Source organism: Notothenia coriiceps, unplaced genomic scaffold (assembly GCF_000735185.1).
Source record: "Notothenia coriiceps isolate Sejong01 unplaced genomic scaffold, NC01 NC01_scaffold00034824, whole genome shotgun sequence".
In the NCBI taxonomy this organism is placed as follows: domain Eukaryota; kingdom Metazoa; phylum Chordata; class Actinopteri; order Perciformes; family Nototheniidae; genus Notothenia; species Notothenia coriiceps.
Genome location: NW_011367525.1, coordinates 131,012 through 147,740, shown reverse-complemented (window position 1 = coordinate 147,740; position 16,729 = coordinate 131,012). Strand labels below are relative to the sequence as shown.

At 40.8% G+C, this 16,729-nt stretch overlaps 1 protein-coding gene across 1 annotated transcript in view; it reads left to right on the top strand.

Annotated features, from left to right (window-relative positions):
- LOC104962456 (ryanodine receptor 3-like) overlaps positions 1–7,682 on the top strand; it is a 12,220-nt gene extending 4,538 nt beyond the window's left edge. The window contains exons 2-5 of the mRNA XM_010790893.1: positions 5,021–5,262; positions 5,535–5,663; positions 5,802–5,971; positions 7,650–7,682. Of these exons, the coding sequence (XP_010789195.1) occupies positions 5,031–5,262; positions 5,535–5,663; positions 5,802–5,971; positions 7,650–7,682 (564 nt within the window). The 5' untranslated portion in view covers positions 5,021–5,030. The remainder of the gene's footprint in view (positions 1–5,020; positions 5,263–5,534; positions 5,664–5,801; positions 5,972–7,649) is intronic.
- Positions 7,683–16,729: the final 9,047 nt, after the last annotated feature.

Below are 16,729 nucleotides of genomic sequence, written 5' to 3'. Positions count from 1 at the left end.
TTTGAGTGACAACCTCCTTCCATCAGCAAGGGCATTGAAGATGAAACGTGGCTGGGTCTTTCAGCATGACAATGATCCCAAACACACCGCCCGGGCAACGAAAGATTGGCTTCGTAAGAAGCATTTCAAGGTCCTGGAGTGGCCTAGCCAGTCTCCAGATCTCAACCCCATAGAAAATCTTTGGAGGGAGTTGAAAGTCCGTGTTGCCCAGCGACAGCCCCAAAACATCACTGCTCTAGAGGAGATCTGCATGGAGGAATGGGCCAAAATACCAGCAACAGTGTGTGAAAACCTTGTGAAGACTTACAGAAAACGTTTGACCTCTGTCATTGCCAACAAAGGGTATATAACAAAGTATTGAGATGAACTTTTGTTATTGACCAAATACTTATTTTCCACCATAATTTACAAATAAATTCTTTAAAAATCAGACAATGTGATTTTCTGGATTTTTTTTTTCTCATTTTGTCTCTCATAGTTGAGGTATACCTAGGATGAAAATGACAGGCCTCTCTCATCTTTTTAAGTGGGAGAACTTGCACAATTGGTGGCTGACTAAATACTTTTTTGCCCCACTGTATATATATATATATATGAATCTGTGATTTAAGATAAAATACATTGATCTTTTCTATGCATCCATTTAAAGGTGTCGTACGCTAACAGTAGTCAGTAGGGCGTTTATGAAGGGGAAAAGGCATATGTTTAGCTCAAGAGGTTAGTGAATTAGAGGTGACCTTGAATCTGCTGATATGGGCTTGATGGACAGAAATGGAAGCTGGACTGTAGCCCCCTCCTGGCTTCTTCGGGCCTGGGAAGACCACCTGCTGCTGGATTGAATGAATATGCATTGATACACAGTGTGAGCAGTGAAATATGTACAATATGCCCACAGCCATAATCGCTCAAGGATTCAGTCACTTTCACATTCACCAGGGTGTTTTTTAACTTACAGATGGATGGTAAGGAACCACATGCTGAAGGCACATGCACACAGATAGGTCAGGCCCATGCAGCTTGGGTTGTGCACAAGGTCCAATGTCAGCAACACATCCTCAGGCTCTCCCTTTTTCTCCCTGCACGTCTTCCCCTAATGTCTTTCCTTCTGTATTCCTCTCACCTTCTCTCTGCTTTAGGTTGTTCCATCTCTCTTTCTCTCATTCACTCCCTCGGGACATCTGTTGTCCAAAGACAATATGGCCCTCTCCACTCTCAGGTCATTCACTGTGTCCTCTGCCGTCAAGTAAAATAATTCTCTGCCATTGGTTTGGGTGTCTGAAAGATGCTTACCAGCATGCTTCACACTTGTTTTCGTCTGCCACCTTCTCCCTGTATCCTATTACTGTGACTGCACGCTGTTAAACAAGCTCGTGGTGAGGAATTATAATTGAGTGGAGGTTGTATGTCCAGAAGATCGTGAAGAGGAAGCAGCGAAAACTACTAAGGTTGAAACAACTCTTTAAATCCATAGTTTTATTCCACTCATGGCAATTATTATAAAACAAAACATGTACTGTACACATTAAGATGTGTTGTTGTAGCCCATGATGGAAAGGGGCAGGGAGAAGAAAGTCTTATTTTACCCACCCCTTACCAAAAAATGGATGGTTTGTCAATCACAGCTGCTTACAACCAATACTTACAGTAACATGAAACCAAAACCAAACATAACAATCTATCATCAGCAAAACAGGTTACCTGACATCTTCATACTGTCTAATTATTATCTCTTTATACATGTTCTTTAAGATGTCTCTCAAGAGGTCATACATAGATCTCTTTGAATCATCTAGTAAACAATTCCACAGTTTTACTCCAACTACAGAGATCAGTTTTAAAGTAGTCAATGCAAACTGATGCTTAAAGTTACATTTCCTTCTATGTTGCAAATTCTCTAGATTTAAAACAAATAATTGTTGTATATTATTTTCTGGTAGTAGTAAATTTTTCAGAAATAGATTTTTTGGGTTTCTATAATCATGATTTGCTGGATTTGTTCAATAAACCACACCAACTCTCTTGAGGCAGAATAACTTTAACTGACTTAATAAAGAGGAACTAGCTACTGTTGCTGACATTTGACATTGACTTTATTACTACATTTTCAAACTATAATCTCAGGTTGGTCAGCAGTCATGCCCAGCTGTTAATGGGGGGCGCTCTACCTCCTATCATAAAACACTGATAGTGGGAGATCCTCGTCTTGTAATGAGGACTGGAGATTTAGCTGGAAAGCTCCATCTCATAAAGACCGCTCAATAGTCAGTTGTCAGTAGAGCTCTGTCTGATAATAAGGGCCAATCAGGAGACAGTCAAGGTAGCACTTGATAGGGGAGGAGGGTTGACGCACCAGGGTTTCGGTCTCAATTTTCAGCTACCCCCAACTACTAAACCCTTCAAATTTGTTGAAGGCACTTGAAAGCTCTTCTTATTGTTTCATTTCAAAATGTTCTGTTGTTGTTCTTGGCTGGGCCACACTATTTTCTCCTTCTGCCTTCACCGTCCTACAGTATGCCATGGTCTGTCTTTCTTTCTAAAAGCACCAAATATCTTCTCCCTTTCATCCTCATCCCTTTTGTCCCCATGTTCCCATTGTTCTCTCTGCATGGCCCCTGTTCCCATCTTGGCTGAGACTTCCTCCATACATGCCCCCCATGTCTCAGTAATGAACCCACATCTCTTCATTTCTCCTCCGTCTTCCCCAGTGTGTTGGACATGACAGATGACTGGGGACCTCCAGAGGTTTGCTCCCCAGGGCTCTAGATAAAGGCAGCTCTGACCACAAGATGATCAATCAATCAGTTTACACCGCAGGCGCCCGATCAGCCAATTAATCAATCTCTGAGCCAGCAGATGTTGTTGCTGTCCCTTAGCGAAGGAGCTGGTAGTGGATTGGTTGGGGTACTGTCTCCAACAAAGGCTGAGGGGCTTAAAGTGTCAGAGAGCAGAAAGGAAAGTGATTTTTCATGTTTCTACCAGGATTTCAACCTTTTGTGGGCTCAATAGTCCCATTCGTTTTCACCAGACAATCTTTCCTTTTCTAGCCTCTCCCATGTTATTCTTTGCTTTTCACACCTGATAACTTTTTAAAGGAAGCATGATCCTTGTTTTCTTTGATAAGCTTATGATAACTTTAAAACGCACTCTTTATATCTTTCCCTAAAATACATACTTTTTTTTAAACAACCACAAATTTGGGAGAAGTGCAAAAGAGATGTTAATGTGTGAGTGGGATGACACCGCTGTCTCAGCATCATTAGGGCCAGCTGGTTCAGATCGGGCCCTCTGTTGACCCCTGTTCACAGTCAATGAGCTTCAGACTCCACAAGGACACTTCATTTGAATGTGCCCTTAAACAGCCAGCAGTTAGGTAACACGTACAAACATTGGAACACCCACACTCCCCACCTACACCTCTTGGCCTTTGGTCCCTGTCTTGGCCCCACAGTCCCTGTCCTGGCCCCACAGTCCCTGTCCTGGCCCCTCGGCCCCTGTCCTTGGCAGGTCAGCCCTTTGACCCATCAGGTCGTTGCGTCATTACTCACTGTGCTAAGAGATTCCCCCGGGAGTGTCTGCAGCCTGTGGCTTCATGTCTTCATACTACCAGGATGCTCCATGCTTAAGTCATTAATTTGTCAAGATCAAGTGTAGTTACCAATGTTTCCAAATATATAAAAGAGTTTACATACCTGGATATGTGTATTTGTACAAGGTTGGCAAAACGGGAATCTATGCCGGTTAAATTACCACTTTAGAAAGTGATTTTGTTTGTCTGTTTCATGCTAGAATCAGATGGAAACAAATGTAAGCTCATAATCATGAGTAACATGGACTGACAGGTAACTAAATCATTGTTTGGAAGATCTGCCACTTTGCTACACTGGCACGTTGTATGCCAACAGACACCTGGAAACAGCATCTGCACGCTGCTGTCTTTGCTGACAAACATTGTTTCAGAAGTTCTACTGCAGAAGCAAGTGTCACCGGTCACATCACATTACCAAGAGCACCAAACAGTCCAAATATAGACTAATTCTTACAGCAAATTGGTCAGAAGGTAATTGCTTCAGTCAGAGCATCTGAGCCACAGTCAGCTTGTTCTCAATGATTAATGATACCACAGCTCCTTTTGGTCTTATTGTAACCGTTTTCCAGTTGCGCTGAAATAAATCCTTGTAAATAGGTGCCCAGAATGTGCAATATTATGTTGTGACAGGGTGGCCATGCTGTCAAGTGTATTTCGCACCGTCTTTCAGTTCCAGCAGTATGAGGTGCCAGTAACTGATTTGAAATCGGACAGCGTCTTGCAAGTCAAACTCCTGCACTTTTCTTTTGCTCCTTGCGATGAAAACCTCAAACTAAAGCCAAATCAACTGTACTCTTTTTGATCTCCGTTTTATTTATTTTCTTTGGTAGTCTGCTCTGGCCAAGAGTCAACAAAACAACATGAATTCATCCATATCAGATAAGAATTCAGTCACAGCTCAAATATTATTAAAAAAATGATTGTCATGACCAGAAGACAATATTGTAGATATGTGTCCAATACAATGGTAATATTCATTGTATTGGACAAACCCAAACACAGCGGCCTAACTGAAAATAAGCATTTGAACTCTTTTTAGTAATAAAAAGTGAAACGTTTCTTAGTGTGTGCCGGTTTCTTGTTCTTTAGTTTAGTTTAGTTTATAAAAATTTTTCGAGTGTGTAAAACAAAAGAAAATACAAATGAAACAAAAGATGATACAGACATGATACAGTACTATACAAATGAATGCAATAACAAAATGAAATATTTAATTAATAATTGAATAATCTGTAGTATCATTGTCTGATATCAATAAACAACAAAGCTTTAACTAATTACACGTCCGAAAAGGGGTTGGAAGAAGTTTACACTTATTTAATCCAACCCCTTCTCCCCTTTTTTTTAATTTTTTTTTTAATACAAGCACAGTGATCCACCAAAAGGACCATTATAGCTATTCTTGAGCTTGCCTTTGTGTCTCCTCTCTTCTCTCAGAACGGTGATGAAGTCCGGCTCAGAGTTGGTCAAAGCCAGCTTCAAGACTTTCTTTGAGAACGCGGCGGAGGACCTGGAGAAGCTGGTGGAGATGCTGAAGCTGGGGAAGTTCATGCAGTCCCGGGCTCAGTTGAAGAGCGTCACTCAGAGCATCAACTACGTGACGGTGGCGCTGCTGCCCATCCTCACCGCCCTGTTCGAGCACATCACCACATACGAGTTTGGAGTGGATCTGCTCTGTGAGTTTCTGTTTACTTTTTCAGATTATTTGTATAGTTTTAAAAAACAAACATGAATATATCATAAAAAACACATCACAATAACTAGAAGAAAAGAAAGTAACTGAACAGTAATGATCACAATCCACAATATAAGGACACATTAAGGACATTGGTCTTGTACCTAACACCAAGTCATTACAAGCCTTCAATTATCATGCATTCAATTGTTACATTTACTCAAATGTAAAGCTAATCTTTCTCTTGTATAACAATAACATTTCTTGTTTCAGTGAATGATGTGCAGCTGTCCTGTTACCGGATCTTGGCCTGTTTCTATTGTCTGGGAACGGGAAAGAACGTCTTTGTGGAGAAGTATGAGTCCACACTATTCCTAAAACATGCAGCAGAATTAAACATGAGTACTGATCTACAGATTAGCCGTAGTGTATATTTAATCATTACGTTTAACCCTCCTGTTATCCTTGGGGTCAATCTGACCCCATTCAATGTTTAATGTATCTAAAAAAAAAATGGTTCACATTATTTTTTTTGCTTAGTATTTGACAAGACATCCGACCGTGAAGAAGGTCGTGTCGTCAAGAGAGACCATCAAACTGACGGAGACAGGACATCTAAAGCACAACGGCGAGCCGAACTAGAGGAAGGTGTAGAATGGATCCTAACAAAGAGAATGTCCTTACTGAGACGTTACTACACCGACAGATGTGTAGGAGAAGAGTGTCAGCTGTGGTCCATTCGTGGTGTAGCAACAGTTTTTTTATACAATAACTAAAAAAGCTCGCACATAAAGAGAGAGAGATCTTTTATGTTTACGTTGTTTTCTAGCTATGTCTGTAACTTTGTCACGAATAGTTACTTAGGTTATTTGTTTGCTTTATACATTATCTATTACTCATTAGACATCTATAACGAACATAGTTCATTGTTGTTTCGAATTGATGCTAAAAGCTGAATTCGCGGTGGACTTTATATTCGGCGTCGCGATTTAAACTTCTACAATGCTATATATTCGGCGTGACCTGATATCGGCGTCACAAAATACAAACTTAATCGGTATAATTCCGAAGCACGTTCTCCCCTACAGCCCTTTTCGTACCGACAACTCTCGAGGGTTAAATAATTTAAAGTTGTTTGTTCAACGTCATAACGTATGGCATAAGTTCACAAGGTACAATCAGTATCATCGATGTCTTGTAACATGACACGACACATTTGACCATGACATAGTGTATCGCAAGCTGTTGTGTTGCAAAAGTTGAAATTGAATCGCCGCGAGGTCCGTGCATGGCCGTCACTAGATGTTCGTCACCAAAAGTTGGTCCACCATGCCCCCTTGTTTGTACAGAGCGACGAAGCAATTCAGACAGACAGAGCGAGAGCAAGACAGAGAGCATGGTGAGAGCAAGTGAAAATGAAACGCGCAGAACAGAAGTGAGAAAGGCCGGAGGGTCGGCCGCGAATTGTGCGCTACCCCCAGGGCCTGGCCGTAGCCAGGTATCCCTATTCCACCACTGACATTGGACATTTTAGGTATCTAAATCCCCCAGGGAGTCACCGGCAAGAAACTTTTAATGTACTAATCGGGCCGGAAAATATATTCGCTCGAAGCTTTTACCTTTTTCCGCGCGAATATCAGGCTTTTAATCCATGAATGTCAGCTTCCCAGCTTCTTCAAATGGAATAAAGTTTCAGGTTGGGAAGACGGAAAAAAATTAAAAAAAAAAAATTATATCGTGTTACTAAGGTGGTTTTCCTGTAATAAGGATAAGACTCGAACGGTGAACGCGTAAACACAGAGGAGAGAAAGAGCTTGCACTACTCAGGACCGAGTCTCACCAGGTGTTCGGTCGAAGTTCGAAAAAACTCTTGCGCCGCCTCTGGGACCTCTTCCGACCACCTCATACGACTTAGACCCCTTCAAGGTACGTCAGGCCCGACGAGTCAACTTCTCGCAGTGCGCTCGTAGTTGATGCACGCCACCGCGACGACGTAGGAGTGCGGGACAAGCCGTGGTAGGGTGTATGCTCAACCTGACCTAGACGAGCGACACTCCAAACACAAATGAAACAAGTCTAATAACGATATCAATTTTTGTTGTACTTATATAGTATTTTTTGTGTAGTGTTATTGATCTCTTTTGTCAATACAACCCAGTGTTAGGGTGTTAAATTCCCTGTGTCAATTCTGTAACCAGAACAATGGATTGTGGTTCAGTAATGTTCAGCGAAGTTAATAGTACGTAAGTTAACAATGTAAATGAGTTTACATTTCGATAGATAGAGAACATATTGTTATTGTAAAGAACAAAGTGCACCTCTACTACACGCTCGACAGACAATGGCTGAACCTGACAACAGATGACAACCCTTGCCCCTCTCTTGCAGAAAACACGCTCTCAATACTCAGGTGTCGACTAAGGATTTTGTAATCGTCTTATATTTGTACTAATACTAGATGTCTAACGGCATCCACATATAAATTAGTAATCGCAAATTGGGAGGACAATAGGAACCCCAGTAGACTCGGGGTTTAGTTACAAATGCATACGATTTTTTTTTTACCAATGAAAAAAAGAACGAATCATAAAGTAACTGAAAAGGCATTAAAATCACTCACTGATTACCCATTTGTATTTTAATTGTACTCTAGAAAATATTAACAGGAATTGCGTGAACATGCGTAGCCAACAGGAACCCCATTAAACTAGGTCCGACAAATCATATTTGTATATTTTTTACATTAATAAAATTGTAAACCAACTACACATCCACTATACTCACTGATAATGTACGTTTACACAGTAAGCCGCGCGACGTTGTGTTTGATGGAGACGAATTATAACCAGAAATGTTGCGCTAGTTTTTCTAGTGAAATAAAATTAACTCTCCTCTAAAAACCCTCTAAATATATAAAAGGCTATCAGTGTATTATCCTTATGACCACATATTTCCCAGACACCCCCTTCCATCCCCATGTACAAACATATTTACCAATAAAACATTCTATGATTTCGTGGTCTCTCCGTCATGTACAACTAATTTTACAACCTTATACTAGTAACAGAACTCAAAAATCCTTCTATTTCACACATATCATTGTCAGACTCCTATTGGTCCGTCGCAATTCAAACTATTGCTATACACGAATTACAGTAAAGATAGTAGATGCTCTAAAACCTTGCCTTTGCCGACATTGTTTGACATGCTAATTTAACATGAACAGTCAAAACACCAAAAATTAGTTAGCTAGCATACAACGAGTCTCTAATCCCGAATCCATAATGAAATGAGATATTTTATTGTGATAAATTTATGTTATCATAGCTTGAGACGTCACGATGGAGGATATGGGAAGGGGTGCTGGGCGACAGACCCCATTATGTTAGCGTCTCCAGGACCAGTAAGTGCAGTAACTACAACAGATAGCGGCTGTTTTACATACTCATGTTAGGAGGTATAGTCTAGAGCTGCATAAATTTATTATTACTAGAGACGTAACTACAAGCGGCGAGATTTCGCTGGATAATTATAGCGTCCCTCCCATCAAAACAAAATGTTATCTGTGTAACGAGTACATTATCAGTGAGTTATAGTACGGATGTGTCTAGTTAGTGTTTACACAATTGTATAACTGTCAAAAATATACAAAATAGACTTTTGTCGGACGCAGTTTAACGATGGGCGTCCTTTTTTGGCTACGCATGTTCACGCATTTCCTTCACAATATTTCGTAGAAGTACGAAGTAACATACACAATCGTGTTAAAAAAAAATTTCATACGGTGAACCGACCTCCCTGATCCCTCTCTTCTGCGTGGGCACAAGTTGGTTCATGCAGACATCCAGGAAGCAAGGACACGTTGTGTGGTTATATGCTCCCATTACAGCGGCATGTGAGCAAGGACGCCCTGGTCGGCATAGTTATGTTCCTCCCCTTTGGCCTGGACAAAAAGACTGTGCTTCTTTGCCCAATATGGTTCCGTCCCCACGCTCCTCACTTCGACGAGGTTGCAAACCGCTCATCCAAGTATACAAACACATGTGGTAATGCATTGCCTTCCAGTTCCATCATTTTGCTAAAAGAAAATGAAACAAACAGAGACCGTTTTACATTACTGCTAAGACAGTTCCGACATACTAAAAAATATAGGCAAGCCTCACTCTGAATTTGACTGGTCCTTACCTGTACATACCGTGCCTTAACTCCTCACACGGTTTCAGAGTTGCGTTCAAAAGGAAACCTTATAGATCTGTTTTCATTCTGAGGTGGTGCCCTCTTTAAACACCCGGTCAATGTTGCAACCTTATCGATGGGATATGTTACTGAAGACATTCCTGTCGCATTATTCTGGCCTCAATCTCCCTTAGCCGGATTTTCATGTTTGCTACAAACCATATCAACAAGGCAGCACTCTTTTCTGGAGGTAAGCCTTCCTTCTGCCACCAGAGCGGGGGTGCTCTTCCGTTCTATCAATAAATATTGGAATGTTATGTTCTGCTAATATAAAAACAGTGCATCGAAAATCCACATAAAAATATAGTAAACTGCATGAAGTGGCCTGCAAAAAAGGGTTACAGCTAGCTTACCTATTTTCGTGCCTGAAGATCCTAAATATGGATGCCCACTGTGATCTCCGTTATTGGGCTGAACCCTTTGGCCAGCCTCACTGAGGTACATGCATGGTTTATGACGTGGTCCACAATAGTTGCACGGTGTTGTTGTCCCGAAACTGCTCTGTTCGCATGGGTCCCCCTTTCAACTCTTCCCACCCACCACGCATACGTACAGCCCTCCCTCTCTCTCTGTGGAACATTTGGGTTCCCTCTTCCTTGGCTAGAACAACAGGGTTCTGTCTTCCTCTCAGACTTCCTCTGCTACTCGAATCAGAGCCTTTTTGTTCACACAAACATCTTACGTAAGTGAGGGAGGTCTTTTTATAGGATCTCCACAAATTACATAGTATAGGAAGAGTCATTGATATTCAGGCTGTGAGCAATTCATCTTACATGGGAAAAAAATACATTTGCTCAACTGCAAAAAGGGAAGACCACAATTATTTGACTGTAAAATGTATTGCTCCTACTAATCAAACTATAGCTAAAATCCTCCCCATAGGAACATCTCAAAGAGCTATGCAAGTCATATCAACACTATTATAGCTTTACCGGCCACCATTCAAAAAAATATTTTAAGTACAGTCATGCAAATTCTGTCATTGTAAATGTTTATCATGTAACACATTACTGGTAAGGTTTACGTACTTCCATGCAGTTACCCTTTTTCAATGGCGTGATTGACTGATAACAAGTGTTAATATTTTGCACATCAAGTGTCAATTAGTGTAGCTATGGTCTAAGTTTATGAGGAGTAAGTGTTATCCACTGTGAGAAGATTATTTTGTTTTGTAGACATGAGTTACAGAAAAGATTTGTGATGTTTGTGTAGAGAATTGTAACTTCAGTTAGAGAATTGTGTGATCTGTTTTGCAAAACACTGCTTAGCATCTGCATTTTGTGTGATATCAATGATAAATGGTATACTGTTGTAGAGAAATGGTTTTCTGTTTCGATGGCTGTGCTGTTGGTTTGGTGAAAGGAATTTTGATTCTAAATAGCGATTGAGAAAAACTGTAAGATGTCCCGCAGTAATCCAGGAGCCTTCAGGGCCGCTTGGGTTCTTGGACTCCAGGGTGTTTTCCTTCTCTGCCAGCCTCGACCCTCTTCTCCCTCTCCTCCCTGTGAATCACCAACAACCTGCAGAATCTGCTGATCAGTGTGTTACTCTCCCTTCTCCTTTATCTCTCTATCTCTTGATATCTCTCTTGCACCTACATGTAAGTGTCTGCTTCACTTCAACTCATCTGGCTCGTTCCTCCCTCTCCCTCCCTGTTCATGGGTCAGATTTCTTGCTTAAAGGAGTTTGAACCTTCCTCTGATCTGCCTTTCCCTTTGATTCCTCTTCTTCCTTTTGATTCTTTGATTCAATGCTGTTGATGTTGTGTGTGTGTGTGTGTGTGTGTGTGTGTGTGTGTGTGTGTGTGTGTGTGTGTGTGTGTGTGTGTGTGTGTGTGTGTCATACAGTTTGTAATGTTGAGAGAAAATGCATGAAAGAAACGCAGTGGGGTAGCACAGATTTAAAATGTGTCTCTAACTTTTGCAGGGACTTTTAAACATAATAAATGTGCGTGAAAGTGCAACACAGAGTCCTAGATAGCTGAGAGGAAGAATTACAAAGAAAAGAGAGAATAGGAGACTTTATGAGAATGTGTTTCTGGAAGTCTGACAAGGACAGAGAGTAGCAGAAATGACTCGAGGTGAGAAACATTAACCATTTCTTGTTCTCTTGGATTGGTTGATAAGTCTAGGAAAGCACAATATAAATAAACTCAATGTATTAATGTACTTAATTTTGTTTTGTTTTTTCGAAAGTGTAAAACTAAAGAAAATACAAATGAAACAAAAGGTGATCCATACATGATACAGTACTATACAAATGAAAGCAATAACAAAACGAAAAATGTAATTAATAATTGAATAATCTGTAGAATCATCGTCTGATATCAATAAACAACAAAGCTTTAGCTAATTACACGTCCGAAAAGGGGTCGGAAGAAGTTTGCACTTATTTAATCCGACCCCTTCTCCCAAAATCTAAATTATAAAAAAATGTTACATCTTAATATATGTTAACATACAATATAAATGTATACTTATAATCTTGAATAAGTAATAAATAAACATTGAATACTTTATATAATCATTCATATAATATATATCTATATATACAGGCAAGTTAGGAGAATGGTCTTAAAATATTTATATATATACAGTATATACATATGTACACATACAAATACATACATACACAAATTCATAAATAGAATACAAAACAAGAATATAAACAGTTATGGTTTAGCAGTTTCATCCCTGTACCGTGTGAGAATTGTGTCTTTATACCTCTTTTTAATAGTTTTATGTTTGGACATCCCTTTAGCTCCTCACTCAAATTGTTCCAGATCTTCACCCCACAAACAGAAACACAAACACGTCTCTTTGTTGTGCGCACCCTAACATTAGTGAATATAAAAGAATCCCGTAAATAATAATTCCCTTGTCTTTCATTGAACAATATCTGAATATTCCCAGGTAATTGAACGTTTTTTGCCTTAAACATGATTTGTGCAATTTGGAATTCAACAAGATCTGACAGTTTTAATAATTTTAGCTCTAAGAATAATGGGTTTGTATGATCCCTATAGCCGACATTTTTAATAAGTCTTATTGCTCTTTTTTGTAGAATAAATAGGGATTGTGTTGTAGTTTTATAATTACTGCCCCAAACCTCTGCACAGTAACTTAAATAAGGTAACACCAATGAACAGTAAAGAATGTAGAGGGAATTTTGATCAAGAATCTGTTTTGCCTTGTTTAATATTGCAATACTTCTTGAGACTTTGGAATGAATATGTTTTATGTGTGGTTTTATATGTGGTCTTTAGTGTTATCAAGCCTATAAACTGACCGCATTATATCTGACACGATTATTTCGCCCACGACCCTACCGCCTCCCGTGGAGACTAATAGCTAGCCCTGAACTTAAGTGTTATTGCAGCTTAGTAAAACACCATGATTCTAATTACCCAGCAAAGTGAATGGTCTCCGATGGAGTTTTACAGCTACTGCTACCAGGACTTGTGTTTTATTAAGGACTCTAAGGGTAATGCATACAGTAATACTGCCAGTAAGGTCTGTGTTAGGTGATATCATTTTACACTCCATCACATAGATTTGATCTGCCAGTGATTGCTTTTAAAGATAGAGTTGCAGTGGTTTTAGAGGCAGTTACAGGATGTGCCAAGATTTCTGTCAGGGAAGTGTGTCTTCTTAAACAGTTCTGGGTGTGAACCTATGTTGTGAACGTGTGAGCTTTCTATATATTCTTTTATGGCTGCAAAATAGAAGTGTTTTCCGTCAAACCCCTCTTTTAAAATATTCTCCTATCTTCTTGATATGACAGTTCTCCCAACAACTGTCAAACATATCCAACTGTACTATCATCCATATTCCAGCCACACATTGACCCATTTCTCTCCCTACCTTTCATCTTCCCTACCGCATGAACTTCCCCTCCCTGCATCCATCTCTAACCTCCCACGCACCACCTACACCTCCGCCGTGCCAATTAACACCAGAGCACGGTCACATTGCTATGCCCTTTGACCCCCTCCCTGACTGTCGGGGAACACAGGACCCGAGGCCCGCTGCTTCAGTATTAGTTTGTCACAGGGCCGTGTCGCGCAGGTCTGTGATAGATGGGCCTCGGTGAGCGGCTCTGACCCGCCGTGCTGCGACACTCACTCGGATGGTGTGAGGGAGCATTGATTATGATGCTACTCGTGACAGGGGAGAGTCAGAGCTGATGGTGGCAGGGCGAGACAAAAGAGCCCAAGGTTATTATGGATGAGGTGCTGTTAGTTAATGGGATCAGATATGATTTGTGCTCTATCGATCAGGGCATCTTGCAAGATTATTTCCATCTAGCATGATTCATAAGCATGTAGCTGGTGCACAGTGTAACAGTGAATCCCATCATTGTTACAATACAGAGGTCTTCATCATTGAGGTGTGAAATGAAAAATGTAATATATAAATTGATTATTTTTCCCAGTAAGGGGGAAATTACTGTTCTTTATATCAACAACTGTGGCTTGACTAAATGTATGATGTTGGGTTGTAATGAATCTAATTTTGTCATGAGAAGATACATTTGATGTTTCTCAAACTGGGGTCAGGACTCCCCAAATAAATACCCAAACTTTTATGTTCTACAACCTCACAGACTTTCTTATTTACTCTGGTCATAACTCCTACTGCTACTAGAGGGCTTTGACACATAAAACATAAACATTTTTCATTTTGGAGTGCATGCTGAAATGACTGATTCGGCCGTTTATCTTGTTAGGAAAGTCTCTTTGGGTTTTGTTTCTGTTGTGCCATGAAAGTATACAGTTCTTTTACAAAAAGTTGAACAGTAAAGTATGCAAATATGATGTCATTTTTATCTATATAAATGTATGAAGTCATGAATATAGGCACACAGTACAAACTCACATATGCAGTTGCTGAATGCTGCAGGCAGAAGCTATTTAAATTGAAGTCCCTTGAAAAGCGCTAAATAAAAAAAGTGAACAGAAAGAAGGTGTGAAAGAAAATAAAGCGTACACAGCCAAATCGGTGAGAGAACAGGAGGCGGGTGGTGGGGGGGGCCTGACGCAGCAAAATCAACCTGTTTTCATCCCTCCTCTCATGTGCTCCTCCTCCCCTCCGCCCTCACTCCCTGTTCAAACTGCGGCAGTCGGCTAATTAAAAAACATGGCTGTCCTTAATTATTCAGCGCTGGGCTAATTGATATTCACAGAGGCGTTCACCTTGCCTAAACGATCCGTTTAATCTGACCACCAAGGTCCCACTCTCCACCGCCTGTCACCCTCAGACATTGTGCTACTGTACTTAATAAGAGACCAGGGGGAGATGGATACAAAGTAGGAGTGGGGGTAGTCAAAGTTAGCTGTTTGTTAATCTTAGCTATCGATAGCTGTGACTGAAGCTTAGTGTCAGCGCAGTGTTTGAGCATTTTTTTTACTGGGTTACTTTTTTTCTTTGTGTCATGGTTTGCTGCACGGAAAGATTTGACTGAGTTAAGCTGAATACAAATTGATAAATTAACTCAAATTAATGACATCCTCCTCTGGACAAGCAAAATGTTCAAATTGCTCACAAAATCAGGAAACTGTTCATCATAACAGGAAGTGACAGTCATTTCTGAGTTAAGCAATAATCCTGGATTTCAAAGCTAAAACAGTTGTCAGAGTTTTGTTCCTGTGTCTTCCACTTAGCTTTAATCCTTCTTATGTGCTTTATCATACTCACTCTTGAATTCTTTCTTAAGTTAAAGAGATACACTTGGCCTAGGCTCCATCTAACAGCCTGTCTCCTTTCTTGACACCTCCATTGATAAATCACCTTTTATTGTCCTCTCCTTCTCTTTGTGTCTTATCTCTCTATTCTTTCCACGCTCAAGTTTTGTTCAATTTTTGTGTTTGATTCTACCCCTCTCTCCCTCTACCACCCCCCACACTTACCCTAGCTCTCCCCCTCCACCCGCCTCTTCATTAGGGGAACAAAAGGTGTATGGGCAGTGGTGAAGTCTGTGCTATTGTTTGGCCTTTAGTACGATTAGATTATCTTTAAAGTCTGCTGAATAGGGTTAATCAGTCCTGACAGTGTGTGTGTGTCTGGGCCTGTGTTTGTCCTCAAAAAGGAGGGCCAACCTGCTTGCATGGAAATTGAACACATGAACGGCTGCGTGTATGCATAGACTTACGCATAGATGCACAAAAGTGAGCGAGAAAACAAAATCCCTGGGCACACATTTCTGTCACAACCTCTCCTCTTTTAATGACCCCTTTAGTCTCGCCTTCAGCACACATTTATCTCTCCACCCGCTCTCTGCGGATACAGCTGCTCCGGCTGGTGTATGTGTGTGCGTTTCAGATCAGTGTCTAAGCCGTTGTTTGTGTCCGGCGTCTGTGTGCATCTTTTGTCTCCCTCTGCAAAGCTAAAGTCTTAAGTCACCACCTATCAGCGTAACACTTCGTTTTGACACACTTGAGACGGAACACAACCCCCTGCCAGTCCTCTCCTCTTTGTGTATCCCTCCATCCCATCATCCCTCTTTCTCTTAAATTGAGCTGTTTGTGTGAGACAGTTTTTTGGCACCTCGACATGCTTTGAATTGATAACACATTTTAAGGTCATGATCGTGCTAGTTTATGTACTTACTGCATACTTTTAAGGATATACTTCAGGGTTCATTCACCCTGCACCATTATTTTGGTTCAAGTTCAACTTGATTCGATCACGTGCACGCAGCTTTAGGTTTTTGCATCACACTGGCTACAAAATACCACTTGAGACATGTAAGGGGACAAAATGGAGACAGTTTTCTGGCCTCAACAATAGTAAATATTAGGTTGTGCTGAGGACTGCAGAGACAGCAGCCACTTGGTCATGGTGTTGCTTCACTGAGTGTTGTCAGGAATGGATAAAGTGCTGCAGTGGAGTGTTGTTCCTCTGTGTGTGTGTGTGTGTGTGTGTGTGTGTGTGTGTGTGTGTGTGTGTGTGTGTGTGTGTGTGTGCCTGTGTGCCTACCTGCGTGCCTACGTGTGGGTGTGGGTAAGCTTGGAGCATCCCCTTGACTTTGAAACTTCCCCCACTCATCTGGTTTGAGAACAGCCCCTCGGTGACACTCCTCATCACAATGCATAGAGCACGCAGCTCCGCCTGCAGTGCACTGAGTCACCAAAGCAGATGGTTATCAGTGTAGTAGAGATTGGATGGGGTAATACAATTATTTTCCCATACATAGTGTTTTCTTCATGCACTCTCTGTCTCCTTCAACAACCC